Source organism: Zootoca vivipara, chromosome 2 (genome assembly GCF_963506605.1).
Source record: "Zootoca vivipara chromosome 2, rZooViv1.1, whole genome shotgun sequence".
NCBI lineage: Eukaryota > Metazoa > Chordata > Lepidosauria > Squamata > Lacertidae > Zootoca > Zootoca vivipara.
In genome coordinates this window covers 24,535,326-24,550,559 of record NC_083277.1, presented here as the reverse complement: position 1 = coordinate 24,550,559, position 15,234 = coordinate 24,535,326, and the positions used below count along the sequence as shown (strand labels likewise).

Genomic DNA, 15,234 nt, shown 5'->3' with positions numbered 1-15,234 from the left:
ATCTTCTAACCTAGTGGTCATCACATGTTGTGACAGAGAATTCCACAAATTAATTAATCATTGTAGTCCTAAATCACTAGCCATTTTCACTGGATACATAGTTCTAGCATTTTGAGAGGGATAAAAACATTCATAGGATATCTAAGCTATGATCATTCCCCATGCCACAATATTCAACTTTCTACTAACCTAGAAAGTTCCATTCCCTAATAATTTTGGTTGCCCCTTTTTAGCAAATTTTAAAGCTGTACATTTTTTAAAAAAATTGAGAAGCGATAAAATAACTGTGCACAGTATTCCAAGTATAGCCACATTATGGTCCTGACAGTTTACTGCATAAAAACTGCAGTACTGCATGTATATTATTCAGATAATCCTTACAACAACCTAGCAAGGCAGTTTAGTCCCCTGCACCCTGGGCATCATACCGCCTCTCCTGGTATGCCTCGTGGAGGACCTTATGGTTTGTAAATAACAACACCTGAAGATTCCGGGCCCCAGGGAGATTAGACTGGCCTTGACTAAAGTCAGGGCCTTTTCAGCCATGGCCCGAGCCTGGTGGAACACTCTCTCAGAAGAGACCGGGGCCCTGCGAGATTTGACATCCTTCCACAGGGCCTGCAAGACGGAGCTGTTCTGCCAGGGCCTTTGGTTAGGGTTCAGTCTGACTCATTTTCTCTTTGTATAAGAACAAGCAGGAGGGAGGTTTTCCAGCCTGCTCACAGGTCCTTATAATATCAGTGGAAACAGTTGGTCCTGGCGTGTATTAACCGCTTTCAGTTGTAATCCGAGGATTGTCATTTGTCCAGTTTTAATTTTAATTTATTTGAATTAATTTTGGGATGCATTTTAATTGATTGATTGTTTTATGCATATTGTATTATTTATATGATGTTAGCCGCTCTGAGCCCAACTCTGCCCGGGTACAATTTTATTATTATTATTATTATTGTTGTTGTTGTTGTTGTTGTTGTTGTTGTTGTTGTTGTTAGGAAGCTGAGGTTGACAGGCAAGGACTTTCCTAAGACCACCTTGTGAATGTAGCAGAAATTAATTCTTAAGCAGTGAATACAACTCACACTCTTAGATTCCACACTAAACAAGGACTAAAATAACTAGGATGCTCACCCCCCTCTGGCTGCTCCCGGCAACCTAAATGTTAATATATTTCCCACAGGGCTCTGTATGTTTATTTGCAGGGATATGTGTTTCTTTTATATCCCATGTAAGCCAAATGAAATTAATCGCACAGTTAGCACTCAATTCATTCCTGAAGAAAATGTTTAAGATAACTTTCATCAAAAAAAAACAGAAGCCTTTTTTACTAGGGTTAACAGGAGATGAAATACCAAAATATTTTAAAAGACTATACGTATGTGACAACAGCCGCAAGAATGCTACTCGCCTAGAAGTGGAAGGAAGAGAAAGTCCCAACCAAAGAAGAGTAGATAACCAAGATGATGGACTATGCCAAAATGGCAAAGATGACCGTGAAGATCAGACACCAAGATGATAAAAAATTTAGTCAAGAGTGGAAAAAAATTATAGAATATCTTAAAGAGCACTGTATATACTTAAAAACGTCAGGAGGATTGTGATAACACTTAAAATGTAATATGATTTAAGGTTAAAAAAAGGAGATAAAATGAATTAGAAAAACGTAATTACTGTATATTCCTGCGTATAAGACTACTTTTTAACCCAGGAAAATCTTCTCAAAAGTCGGGGGTCATCTTATACGCCAGGTAGTATTTCTTATATGGTGAGTATATCCCAAACTCTATATTTTAACTGGAAAAGTTGGGGGCGTCTTATACGCCCAGTCGTCTTATACGTCGGAATATACGGGTAGATGCAATAATAGGGGGGAATTGGAAACCAGGGGTGGGGAGGGGGAAGTTTGAGGGCTCTAAGTAATCCCAGAAGTGTAGAAATTGAAAATGATGTGAACGTATAGGAATATTGTTTAAAAATGGGGGGGGGGGAGACCATTAAAAAACAAACACACACACACACACACACACACAAACACACACACACACACACAAACACACACACACACAATTCATTCCAACGCAACTTCTGCATAATCAAGGCCAGTGCCTTGACACAATGTGAGCACATACACAGGAACAACATATACACTTTTAAAAGTACGAATTGTGTCTGGATGGTAACTTTGAAATAATGCCCAATTTGGGGAGGGGTGGTTTAGAAGTTTTAGCAGCGATCTAGTTTCCCAATCCTGAACAACCAAAGCTATTTTGTCACTCCACTGTGAAAACACAACAAAGCCACAGTAAACCAATAGTTAATTCTGTGCAAATTTCATGGGTTTGTATTAACAACTGTTTTGTGCACACACAATTACTACTTAACACTGTAGAGCAGCTGCAGTAGTAGGCAACTTCCTTGTTTTAATATACAGTGTATTCCCAACTCTGGTGCCTCAGCTGTGCTGCTAGGGCTGATGGGAGTTGTAGTTCAAAATATCTGGAGGACACCAGGCTGGGGAAGGATTATTAAAGGGTGCCCAGGGCTGCTCCTTGTAGGTTTGCAAAGGAGCACCAGAGATTCAAAGGGCAAGAAGTAAGGTTTTTAAAAATGGTGGACTGCTGGTTCTTTGCTTCTTTCAAGTTGTCTATATATCCCCAATGATTAATATATTAACTTCATTTTTTAATTCAAAACATTAATATACCCTTGGGGCAAGAAGGTTTTTGAGAATTCTTACTGGCAGTTTGAGGAGGAAGAGGCCAGCTTAGCTGGACCACTGGGAGCTAGATGGTGGACAGTTCTCTAGTCTATTCTGTCTCCTTTCTCCCCAATATGTTGTGGGTTGGAGAACCAATAGCACATGGACTACCGGTAGCAATTTTTGTGCTGTTGATTTGAAGACTGAATTTGTTCTCCAAGTATTGCTGCTGCACATCTCCCTCACCCCGATTCATTTAAGTGGCCTTGTATAGATTCCAACTTGATTTTGTGAAGTTTTTTTTAGCTGAGATAGGAGTTTTCTGATAGTTAAATCTAGCTTTATTGATTAAATACATGCTTTATATTTTTTTAAAATTAGTGTTCTTTAAATTAGCACTCCTGACTAAGCGGTCCTTGCAAAGTAAAACATTTCTGAAACTAATCACAATTGCCCTTCCAGCATAACACGCCACAGAATTACTTAACAGGTCCGAAAAATATTTTAGTACTCAAAATGTACCAACAACTGTAACCCTGATCAAAGTACTAAGTGTCTCAAGATGGACAATTGAATCAGGAACAAGCAAAGGAGATATTACTACAGTTGTGATTGACATTAATTACCCATATGAAGACATGATTTGCATTCAATGCGGAGCCAAACCATAGCTTAACAACAACCAAGCATGAAGGTTCTCAGAGAGAATATTGCGGCCATTTTGCTCCTGCTCCAATCCTGTTTGTGCCATGCTCCTGTAAAGTTAAGCCACAGTTTGGGTTCGTGTTACAACTGAACCTAGACTCATGGTTTCTCTCGCTCCTGACAAAACATGAGCTACAGCCGAAGTTTGTTCTATGGTTTACTGCTCATGGTTAAATCTGCTCCCACCCCAAAGCCCAGGTTCAGGTATAACACTAAGCCGAACTGCAACTTGACTGATAGCAGCACAGTAGTATCAGGTCTAGAAGGGGAACAAAGCAGCCACACTCTTTTCCCTGGGAGCCCACACATCTGCTTGTTCATACTAAGACACATTACACTGGCTTAGTGTTATGTGTGAACTCTAGGTCATAAACTGGGTAAATGCACATACTGGCCTTGATGAAGAGGTAAAATTTCTAATAATACCCTCAACAATCATGCCCTAGAAAAATCGATCATGAAACTGAGCAGAGGGGAAGTGACCCTGGACTTAAGTATATCCTAAATGATATCCTAATATCCTTAATGATATTGATGACTTAGTGAGAGATACAAGCATTGCTAAACTGGTGGGAAAGAGAGACCATGTTATCAAATTCAACATATATGCATCAGCAAAACAGCCAATAAATAATGGGAAAATATGATAATGGTTTTATACAAAAACTAGCCACTGGATCAAGCTTACAATAACCTCAAAATATTAATATCAGGTTTAAAACATATTTGGCTTGCAAGACCCTACATCTGCCCATTTCACTGACCATTCTATGAACGGAAAGACCTTTTCACGTCAGACTCACCTTCTCTACAGAGTCGCATCGCTTCTCGGTTTTTCCCATATTCCTTGAAATTTTCTTCCAAGGTTGCTCCTATGTGACAAACAAAAATAAGAACTTCAGTTTAAGGAGTCCTTGAGGAATGGTGACTATGGAGCAAATGAAATGCTAGACACTGTTTTTGCCAATGTTAATACGAAACATTTGTTCCAAGGATAGCTATAAAATATATTCGTTGCAAAAGTATACAACACATCCTTTCCCCTCATCTCACATAAGCAAGGTAGCTAAGAAGGGGTGAATTCATTTGATAGACAAAACAAAAGGTAGAAAAAACAGCTCCATTCACAGACACCTTCTTAAACATAGTACATACAGTGGTACCTCTGTTTAAGAACAGCACTGTTTACGAACTATTCAGTATACAAATTCCGCAAAACCAGAAGTAGTGTTCCAGTTAGCAAACTTTACCTTGGTCTATGAACAGAAGCCGAATGGTGGAAGGGCACCAGCAGCGGGAGGCCTCATTAAGGAAAGGGCACCTCGGTTTAAGAATGGACTTCAGGAACGGATTAAGTTCATAAACCGAGGTACCACCGTACTTAACTTCTCACCATCAGATATAAGTCACCATTGCAGCAAGTCACTAAACATAAAAGCTGAATGCAAAAGATCCATGCATATCATTTGATATATACATGGGTTGCATGCACCTGCATATACTTTTATTTGGAAACACTTCCCATGTGACAATTTTCATTCACAGGCATACAATGTAAGTCAGTCCCCCAAATACCTTATTGGTCATGGGAATGACTTGTAGGAACACACAAGTGAGCACATGTTGTAACTGTACAGTTATTATATTAAACAACTTTAAATATTCAGAATAATGCCTTCCTAACAGAGAATGGTGAACACATTAAAGTCTTTTGCTTGATGTGGCTTTTGTGTGTCCAACTCAAAGCACCTGTAAACAAAAACTGCAACATAGGAATGGCCCTAGCAGAGACAAAATATCTGGAAGCATGCAGCTGCTCTCTTGGTTACTCAGGTAAACAAGGAGCAGGACATACCCTAAATCTACTCTCAGTTGAGGAAGCATACCTATACCTAAGGATTGGAGAGCAACCTGTCACAGGCACACTAAGGATTACCCACATGCAGATAAACCTCGGAGAGCGGCAGGGGCGTGGAGTTGGCTCCGGGTGAAACCTGGATCTTCCTGGCCAATCACCGCAACTCCCCACCTATCTCCGAGCCTGGGACAGATTCCGGGACCAAGAGGAAGGCTGGAGCACCGCCCCCGCCCGGGGACCAGCTGGGTTAACCCCTTGGCTGCCGGGCCGGACCCCTCTCCTGTCCTTCCCTCCCCCCATCCACATCTCACCGTCGTTCCCGTGAAGTTTAGCAGCATCGACCCAATGGCTCCAGGGCTGCCCCAGCATCGCCTCCGGGCTGGGCAAGGACTTGCGCTCCCCGACCGTCGCCATTGCCGCGCTGGTGGCCGGGGTCGTGCTCGCGGCAGTAGTGTTGACGGGGCCGGGGCCGATCTCGCCTCCGCCTCCTCCTCCTCCGCCACCGCCTCCGTGCCGGGGCCGCCGCTGCTGCCTGCTGGCCGCCGCCGCCGCCGCTCTGCGTTGCTCCCCTCTGACGTCAGCCACGGCCCGCGCCGACATTCTTTCCGCTGCTACAATGTAACGAGAAAAGTCATCAGGCTCTTTAAGGTGGCGCCGCCGCTTAAGGAAGCTCCGGCAGAATTCCCCTCTCGCCAGGCAGAACCGGGGCTGCCGCTATGGGCGCAAAGCTGGCAGGGGCAGAAGCGGCACCAGCAAGAGGCCTCGCGACGCCTTTGTTTCCAGTTTTCCATTAACCCGTCGGACCAAGCCGCTGCAGGTTAATAATCATCGGCCCGGGGAAGCGAACCAGTGGGCTTTTCTTTCCCCCCTTTCCCCCGCTGCAGCTATTATGGAAAAGGCGAGGAAGCGCGACGACCCAGCACGATCGCCGTCATCTGGGATCCAGAGGCTACAGCCGGGATCGCGAGGCGCTTCCCTCCAGCAGCCCACTGCGAGACCCGTAGGGCGCCGGTTCCAAGGGCGCCATGGAAGCGGCCTAAAGCTTGACTTGATTCTCCCGCGAGGCCCCACGAACTCCAGAAACTTCAGCGAAAGGAAGTCGGTTAATTTTAGGAGTCTCGCAAAGGTCCGCGCATATCCCAGTCGGGCCCCCGCCCCGTCGCTTTCCCCTTAAGCAGAGGCAGGCTCTTAAAGGCACAAGAGCCCTTTCCCACACAGTCAGGAAGCCCCAGAGGCAGCTCTCCCCCACTCCCCGTCCCCGCACCGCCCAATTTTAGTCTCGCTTCCACAAACGCGTAACCCACCAAATCTCCTCTCATGGCACACACGTCCTGTCCCTGCCAAACCCCGCACTCTTCTTTTTAGGAGCCGGGAATCCGTCCCTCTCGAGGCTACCTTAACGCCAGACGCCTCCCTCGCTCCCTCCCACCTTAAAAGTTTTCAACGTCAAGCACAGGAACGGAGGCTGAGTAGGAAACAAGCAGGAAACTAACCCCATCTATGTAACTCATCTCCCGCCCCCAGCGCAGTCGCGGACACCTTCCTCTCGCAAATGTCATCCGCCGATCTTGCCTTAAAAGGTCTCATTTAATATTTAAATCGCTTCGCTCCGGCGCACCAATGGGATTCAGCGCACGGCGACTTCCTCGTCGAAAGAGTCGCCGTGTACTCCCAGAGCGGGGCTTTATTATCTGTCAAAAGCATGAATGAAGACCGAGATTGCCAATTCCCCCCCTCCTCGCCCTTACTCCACCCACCCCCTCCAACGCTTGGAAGTTAAAGAAAAGAAGCGCCAGCAAAAGGGTGTGTGTGGGGGGAATCTCTCTCTCAAAATAAAAGGTTAACCGCTTTAAAAGATGATCAGGAAGAAATATTATTCAGACCCCTGCTTAACCCTTTCATTGTCCTCAGAGGAACTGTGCTTGCAACTTCGCAATTGTGTACTGTTCTCAATCTCAAAGTGAAATCTAGTGATATTATTCCTTACGTCAAGTATTCAAGAGGTTTTACTTCTTCCAGTGAGGACAAGAATGGTTTTACAGCAACCGTCTTCTTCATAGGAGCTTTTGGAATGTATATTAATTTTTGCAGCATCTGCACAAATTTCTTTAGAATATTTTATTTTAGAATACTTCAGTGGATCACAAAATACTTTGGTATAAAAGACCTCAAGGCACATAAATACTCAGTCATTCAAAAATGTCATCAATACATACTGAGAGTGCAGTATACTCAGACTGAGCACATAACTATTTAAAAATAAAACGGCCACCCACAAATACGGTAGTGGTTTCTAAATTATTTGGGGACTTCCTAGCCATGCAGAAGTGAAAAAGTAAATACTGTACTAAAAAAAACCCCAACTTCTAATGTAGATCTAGTGGTCTCCAAGAGCTATACTAGCATGGTGAGTTCAGTTCAAGAAGAGTGTTACTTGGGGGGTGGGAGGGAATTGGCTTAAAAGCTTATTACCTCCTAGAGGTTTGCTATCTGAAGTACTGAACAGAAGCATTTGATGTGGATCAGGCTTCAGAATTGATGCTTTTGAATTATGGTGATGGAGGAGACTCTTGAGAGTCTCATAGACTGCAAGATCAAACCAATCCATTCTTAAGGAAATCAGCCCTGAGTGTTCACTGGAAGGACAGATCCTGAAGCTGAGACTCCAATACTTTGGCCACATCATGAGAAGAGAAGACTCCCTGGAAAAGACCCTGATGCTGGGAAAGATTGAGGGCACAAGGAGAAGGGGACAACAGAGAACGAGATGGTTGGACAGTGTTCTCAAAGCTACCAACATGAGTTTGACCAAACTGCAGGAGGGAGTGGAAGACAGGAGTGCCTGGCATGCTCTGGTCCACAGGGTCACAAAGAGTCGAACACGACTAAATGACTAAACAACAACTAAACTACAGGTCCCACTTACATTTTCGAAAATAGTAGGCATTTTTTATAAAAAAAATTAGGTCTATCCTGAGAGTGCTAAAAAACACACATCATGAACCAATAAGATACTCATATGTAAAATGCATGTGCTGAAATGCTCTTTTTTGTAACAAGATTGCTTAAATTTAGCACACCAAGCAATATGTGCTGCTTATTCAACATGCTCTGTATTTCAAAACCATATTCATGCCTTATATACACCCAAATCACAAACACACCCTGTGGTAATATATTGTCATAAGCATTATATACCCTTTGTAATTATCAATATGCACTTCAACTGTGTATTTGTGAAAGTGATTTCTGATTTCTATAGAATTTACGTCTATGTAAATACATAGCCGAAGGGATGCAGGTGGCGCTGTGGGTTAAACCACAGAGCCTAGGGCTTGCTGATCAGAAGGTCGGCGGTTCAAATCCCTGCGACGGGGTGAGCTCCCATGGCTCAGTCCCAGCTCCTGCCAACCTAGAAGTTCAAAAGCACATCAAAGTGCAAGTAGATAAATAGGTACCACTACAGCGGGAAGGTAAACAGCGTTTCCGTGTGCTGCTCTGGTTTGCCAGAAGCGGCTTTGTCATGCTGGCCACATGACCCAGAAGTTGTACGCCGGCTCCCTCGGCCAATAATGTGAGATGAGCGTCGCAACCCCAGAGTAAATCATGACTAGACCTAATGGTCAGGGGACCCTTTACCTTTAAACACATAGCCACGGAGATTAATCTTACACAGGTGTCCTCAGAAGTAATTCAGTGGGGCAGACTAGATCCTACTCAAGAGTAGATATGTTGAAATTGATGACGACAACTCATTAAGATGCATTAATTTCAATGAGTCTACTCTGAGTAGCTGGATACAACTCATACAGCCAAATACTGTATTTACTGGAAAACTATCTCTGTGTTCAATGGGGCTTACTGTCAAACAAAAAAATACAGAGGAATGCACCTCTGGCACTAAAATACAAATTATTTTTTCTATATATCTTTGGCAAAAAAGATATGAAAGGCTGTATGTCAGCTCTTTCTACCAGTAGTGTTTTATCTACACTTGGGAGCATGAGAATGTCTCCTTGGCAAGACAGGAAAGATATTCATTGCCAATTTTTCTACTGGCACCTGATAGGCTTTTCTTATTACACACCCCAAATGGTCTTAAGAGGCAGTTGGCAGAATACTGTGCTTACTGAAGAATTATTGACTATTAATTATATGAAACAAAGTTTATCTGGTAAATAATGCTAGATTATCTCAAAGAGTAACCGTCATGTATTTTTTCTATTTTCAAGAATATAGCAATACAGCTAACTGACTATATAGTTATTAGTTATCATGAGGATAAATGTACCTAAACCTACACAAAAGTTTTATAAAGTATGAACACTATGACAGTTTGCCACATAGATGGCTCAATAGCATGGAGAATGTCCATGCCACAGCCACATGTTACAGGAGCTTCAACTGAATGGAGCAATCCACATAGCAAAACTGCTCCACACATTGAGGTTGCTGTGTGGAGTAGTCACCGCGTGGAATAATCACTGTGGAGGCTATTTCAAGCAGTGATGACTACAAAGTATATAGAATATGAGTATATACAGATGAGGCACCTACAGAGTCTTTGATCACCTCCTGTAAAAAACAACAACAACCTGCTGTTGAAGAAGAACCATACACCATTCTACGGTATACAGTATTTTCATTAATATCATAGGCTCAAAAGCTTTTAAATGTTTGGGTTTAAGTTAGAACTTAAATTAATTAATTAATTAATTAATTAATTAATTAACTTAATTAGCCCACTAATCACATACAGTCAGTGTAGGTTACTAGTGTATGGGATGATGAGATGTCTCAAGTTCAACAAACACTGAATTTCAAGCTCCACGAGCAAATTCTAAAGCAGTGGTGGCTAACTTTTGGCCCGCTGGATGTTATGCTGAACTACAACTCTCATCAACCCAGACCATTGCCTATTTTTGCTGAAGCTGATGAGAACAGTAGTTCAACATAACCTCTCAATGGTCACAGGTTACCCCCCCCCCCCGGTTCTAAAGCGTTTCAGGTCCCTATTAACACTCAACCACTGGACAAAGGCTGTCTAGTACCATTTTGATAGTACAGTCAAACCTCGATTGCTGAACATAATCCATTACGGAAGCCTGTTCAGCTTTTGAAATGCTCGACAACCAAATTGCAGCTTCCGAGTGGCTGCAGGAACTTCCTGCACTCAAGCGGAAGCCGCATCAGGCTTTTCAGCTTCCGAAAAATGTTTGAAAACTGGAGCATTTCCCCCCCAGGTTTTCGGTGTTTGAGAACCGGATCGTTTGAAAACGGAACTGTTCGGGAGCAGAGGTTTGACTGTACAGCAGATCAGCTAATGCAATCAAGAGAACCAGGGCAGATGGGGTGGTTAGAGAATGATGGAGAAAGTGCAATTTTCAATTATAAGCAAGTGTACTGACACTTATGTAGTCTAAACAGTGCCATCCACAAACAAGCAAGGAGGTATCATTACAGGCCTGTAACAACTTGAAGGTTTGGTAAAAGTACAAATATTGAGGAAGGAGGGGGAGCCGCAAAAACAATCCAATGAGCACGGAGTGTAAGTCGCCACAGAATGCTGAGTGTTGGGGGGCAGGAAATGAAAGAGCCCACTTAATTTCTCTCCCCATATGAACCAACTCAGACTCTGCAATTATCATCTGAGGTCCTTCTTCGTGTCCCTCCCCCACTAGAAGTTCAGGGGATGGCAACACAAGGATGGGCCTTTTCTGTGGTGGGTCCCCATTTGTGAAATGCTCTCCCCAGGGAAGCTTTCCTGGCACCTTCATTATACACCTTTAGGTGCTGGGCGAAAATGTTTCTCTTCAACAAGGTGTTTGGCTGATTAACAGTCTATGGCTTTTTAAAATGTGTTTGTGGGAAGCGGGTTATTGGTTTCTTTTTGTTTTATTATGTATTTTGTATTGTTATTTTGTATTTTTCTGTTGTGAACTGCCCTGGGACCTTTGGATGAAAGGCGTATACAAATTTAATAAACAACAACATATTATGGAAACATTTTCTATGCAAGTAAGGAACATATTTCCCAATGCTGATGTTCATCTTGTTGCTTAGGTGAATACTGGTTGTTATACACGTCCCTTGGATTTGGTCTGCTTTTGGTCATGAATAAGAAAATGTGCCTAACATACTAAATAAACTGTTCTACAGCTCCGCCCCCAAATAAAATACTGGGTTGAATCCAGACTAACCATGAGTGGAATTCTGCTCATGGGATACTCCTGCAGGAAATGAGGCAGCAGGGGGAGCCTTCAACAAACAGCAGAGCACAGTTGTATATATCCCACCCTGACTTCACAGCTGCCTGTTGCACAAACTATGTAAAACATCATTTGGAGAGAAACTAGGGACAATTACATGGTCATGAACAGGGCAGGGTACTTTCCTCTTACAACTCTAATATTTGCAGAATAGCTTACCTTACCTGTAGCAAGAATGAAAAGGTGATAGACATAACTTAGAAAGGGACTCAAATAGTATTTAAAAGCCTAGTGTGTCTAAGTATCTATTAAAGACCACCTTTCCCCCCTAGCCTTTGACACTTGCAATGTATATTTTATGGTCCTGCCTTATTTTTGTGACTGTGAGTTGTTTTAAATTGCCTTTAGTTTTGTATTTTAAATTGCTGTGCTGTAACCTGCCTTGAGACCTCAGGGAGAAGGGCAGGTAATAAATGAATAACAACAACATTCTGCACCCTTGGACCACACAGACTTTCATTTCTTGTCAAAATTGAATAAAATATTATACTGGGTTGAAGACAAGTAACGTTCTCAGATACATGTACATAGGAATTGCACAAATGCAAGTGGCCAGCCTATTTCTGGCAACCTTTGCCCCTGGATGTCCAGTACAAGATGAGAGAACCCTTCACTTATCCAAAAGTTTTTGCATGTAGCAGAGAACTTGTGGGGGGCGCGGAGGCAGTGTCTTTTGCTTTATCAGAGATGGGAAAGCCAGAAGTTTTGTTCCACTTTTCACCAGGCTTTTGCAACACTAAGAAACAGCAAGTCTCCACATCATTGCTTCAAAGTGTTTACAAAGCCTGGGGGAAAACCAACCCAGGCCCTCACTCAAATCCAGAAGACATGTGGGAGAATCAGTGGAAATCAGAATACCAAGGGCAGCCATCATTTTGGATCCTTAGGTAGAAAGTAAGTCCTTCCAGAATCTCATTTGTTTCTTAATGTGAACTGTAAAAGTGTAAGTAGACCATTTTGAGTCCCTGAGTAGGCTATAAATTTTAGATAAAATGCAATCAATCAAGAGGATGGGAGGGCTCAAGACAGCTACTACACCTCCTACTTTCAGAACTACGGCTGTAATAAACATATTTCACCTGTAAAGAATGACAAGCTCTCACATATTTTTGAACTTCCAGATGAGGGTTATTTGCTGTGTCAAGGTATATAGCAGGACAGGCTTTCAGAATCTGCCAATCAGTCACAGGCCTGTTCATGAGGAAATGACGCCTTAAGACTTAATTATTAGAGCATAGCTATCTGCTCTTCTTTATCACAACTAATCAAAGTCATTAGAAAGGGCTTGTCCTCGTGAAAATGCCTGTGGAAATCCAGTGAGCAATTACTGCTCATATAAGTGCTCTGTGAAAATCAGATTTGAGAAACTAACAAGTTGTACATGTAATGCTGATAGAAATGTAACTAGGCATTTTTGGTGGAATGAAGGAAGTCGGAGTACTTCCATACTTGGACTCATGCTAAATGAAGTCGTTGGGTTGGGGTTTTTTTTCAATTAATGCTTAAGTAGAATTTTCAAGCCCTGTTGTGTCATAACACCATTCTTTGTTGTGAAAACGAGGTGTAAGCAAAAGAGAAAAGAAAGCAAACATCAAAATAGACAGATGCGGCAAGTGTAACATAATGATTGCATTAGTTACTACAACATGAAATGAAACTAGCTTGTGCTCCATCATACCAAATCAACAGGTTTTTTTGTTTTTTAAAAAGAGAAAATTTGTATCCTGGTTTTCTAGGCACATGTTAACTCAAGGAAGCTTGAAAGAGGTACAATAAAAACAAACAGCAATAGAATTAGAAGAGTAGGGCTGCAATCCTACACCCATTTACATCTAGAAGTAAATCCTACTGAACTCAGAAAGGCATCTGCTGGATTACACTGTGAATCAGTTGAGGCCCTAGGTAAAAATAAAAGTCCAATGGAATAATACTATTTTCAGAGTCCACTTGAGGCCCATTTAATCATTATTATTTGACTCTACAACTGAAATATATAAGGAAAGGGGCCTAAAGATGGTGATTCTGAACTGCCGCAATACTGCCGCAATACTGTTCAGTTACTGCTCTATGGCTTATGTAGCATCATTACTACTAAAGCTGGTGTGTGTGTGTGTGTCCATGCGTGTGTGAGAGATTGAGCGTGCGAGCATGCTTAAATTTGTTGTCCACTTCTGGCAGTTATTTTGCATGTTAAGATGTCACCTTAGGCTGGCTCGTGATATACTTTTCTACTACTGAAACATTCTTTCGACATGCCATGAATCCATCAGTATTCCAGTAGAAAGAGAAGAGTGGCATCAGAAAGATCAATTCATCACTTCAATGGACAAGATTACAAACTGTCAAGTCAAACTAGGAATAATAAAGTCAGTTCAGAAACTGATTTTTCTTTTTCTTTTTGCGGGGTTGCTAGTGGGGGAGCCAATTTCACATGTTATACTGTATAGTACAAGAAAAAAGAAGTTAATGAAAGAGAGAATGGTTCTCTCTTAAATCAATCAAATTTTATTTTAAAAAGTTCTCTGATATAGTTTGGGGGAGTACTAAAACAAATGGTAGAAAAATAAAGATTATAAATACACAGACAGCACCTGAGAAACCTACTTGTAAGATAGGGAATTTGACATGCCTGCAAAGAACCAGTCGGGGAGGGGTGTGTGCAATGTTCAGCAACTTGAAGAAAAAGCAATGTATGGAAACAGACCTGCCTGAGGAGAAGGGAAGGAGAACCAAAAGCATAACAGAATAGGCCTTCCAAATATCCTTTAAGGTTACAGAGCAGGGGTGGGGAAACTGTGACCCCTCCAGATGTTGTTGGGCTACAACTAGTCATGAAGACTGAGGCTGATGGGAGCCGAAGTCCAACAACATTTGGAGGGCCACAGGTTCTTCATCCCCATTATAGTGCTATCTGGATATACACATGCTATCAATTCTTTTTTGTTTTGTTGAGAAGCTTCCCCAAAATGAAAGTGATTAAATCAGAAACCCAACAGAAGGAAGCACACCAACTTCTTGAATCAAATATGTCTGTCAGGAGTCCAAGTTTCTGTTTCAAAGAAAAATCCGAGAGAAGCTCCAGGAAGAAGGATCGCCTAGAGCAGTGGTTCCCAACAGGTGGTCCGGGGACCCCCAGGGGTCCGCGAGCTATGCCAGAGGGGTCCGCAAGATGCTATTAAAATAAAAAATATATTAAATATATTTCGTATGATAACAGATTTTTTGTTTTGGCCGCTTCCTGCATGAGCAGAGTCTAGCGCAAAACTAGAATTAGATAGAGGCAGTAGTTCTGCTGTATGCCGTTAGGTGGCGCTTTACAAACACTACTGTTTTGCAAAGAGGCAGTGCACGCATTCTACTAACGCTCACCTCCCCAAGATGCTTTGCGCGCGTCGGCTTCATTTGTGCGCTACTGCGCAGGTACCCTGTCTTCTCCATTCCCCTCCCTCCTCCCTGGCGCGCGCTGCCTCTTTGCAAAACAGTAGTGTTTGTAAACAAAGCAAGCATTTTCTTCCATGTGTTTCATGAAAAACAAATATAGGAATCGGCTCGACATGCGGTCAGATTTCAGAGTGAAAGTTTCAAGTTTGGAACCTAATATTTCAGAAATAATGGACTCAAAGGACAGATTTAACTTATCTCAATAAGAACTGAAAAGTAAAACTAACTGTATACTGATGGAGTACTCTGTTGTAACTGTAAAAAAC

General features: G+C 42.4%; 1 protein-coding gene across 4 annotated transcripts in view; it reads right to left on the bottom strand.

The window, feature by feature from the left end:
• Nucleotides 1-15,234, bottom strand: part of ATXN7 (ataxin 7) — a 97,706-nt gene that overhangs the window by 57,367 nt on the left and 25,105 nt on the right. For 3 of the 4 annotated variants that reach the window (XM_035106748.2, XM_035106747.2, XM_035106749.2), the window contains 2 exons: nucleotides 5,570-5,869; nucleotides 4,204-4,272 (listed from right to left, as the gene is read on the bottom strand). In XM_035106748.2, the coding sequence (XP_034962639.2) occupies nucleotides 4,204-4,272; nucleotides 5,570-5,858 (358 nt within the window). In that variant the 5' untranslated portion in view covers nucleotides 5,859-5,869. Of the gene's footprint in view, nucleotides 1-4,203; nucleotides 4,273-5,569; nucleotides 5,870-6,562; nucleotides 14,338-15,234 lie in introns of those variants that run through there. The other variant, XM_035106750.2, reaches the window with a different exon arrangement.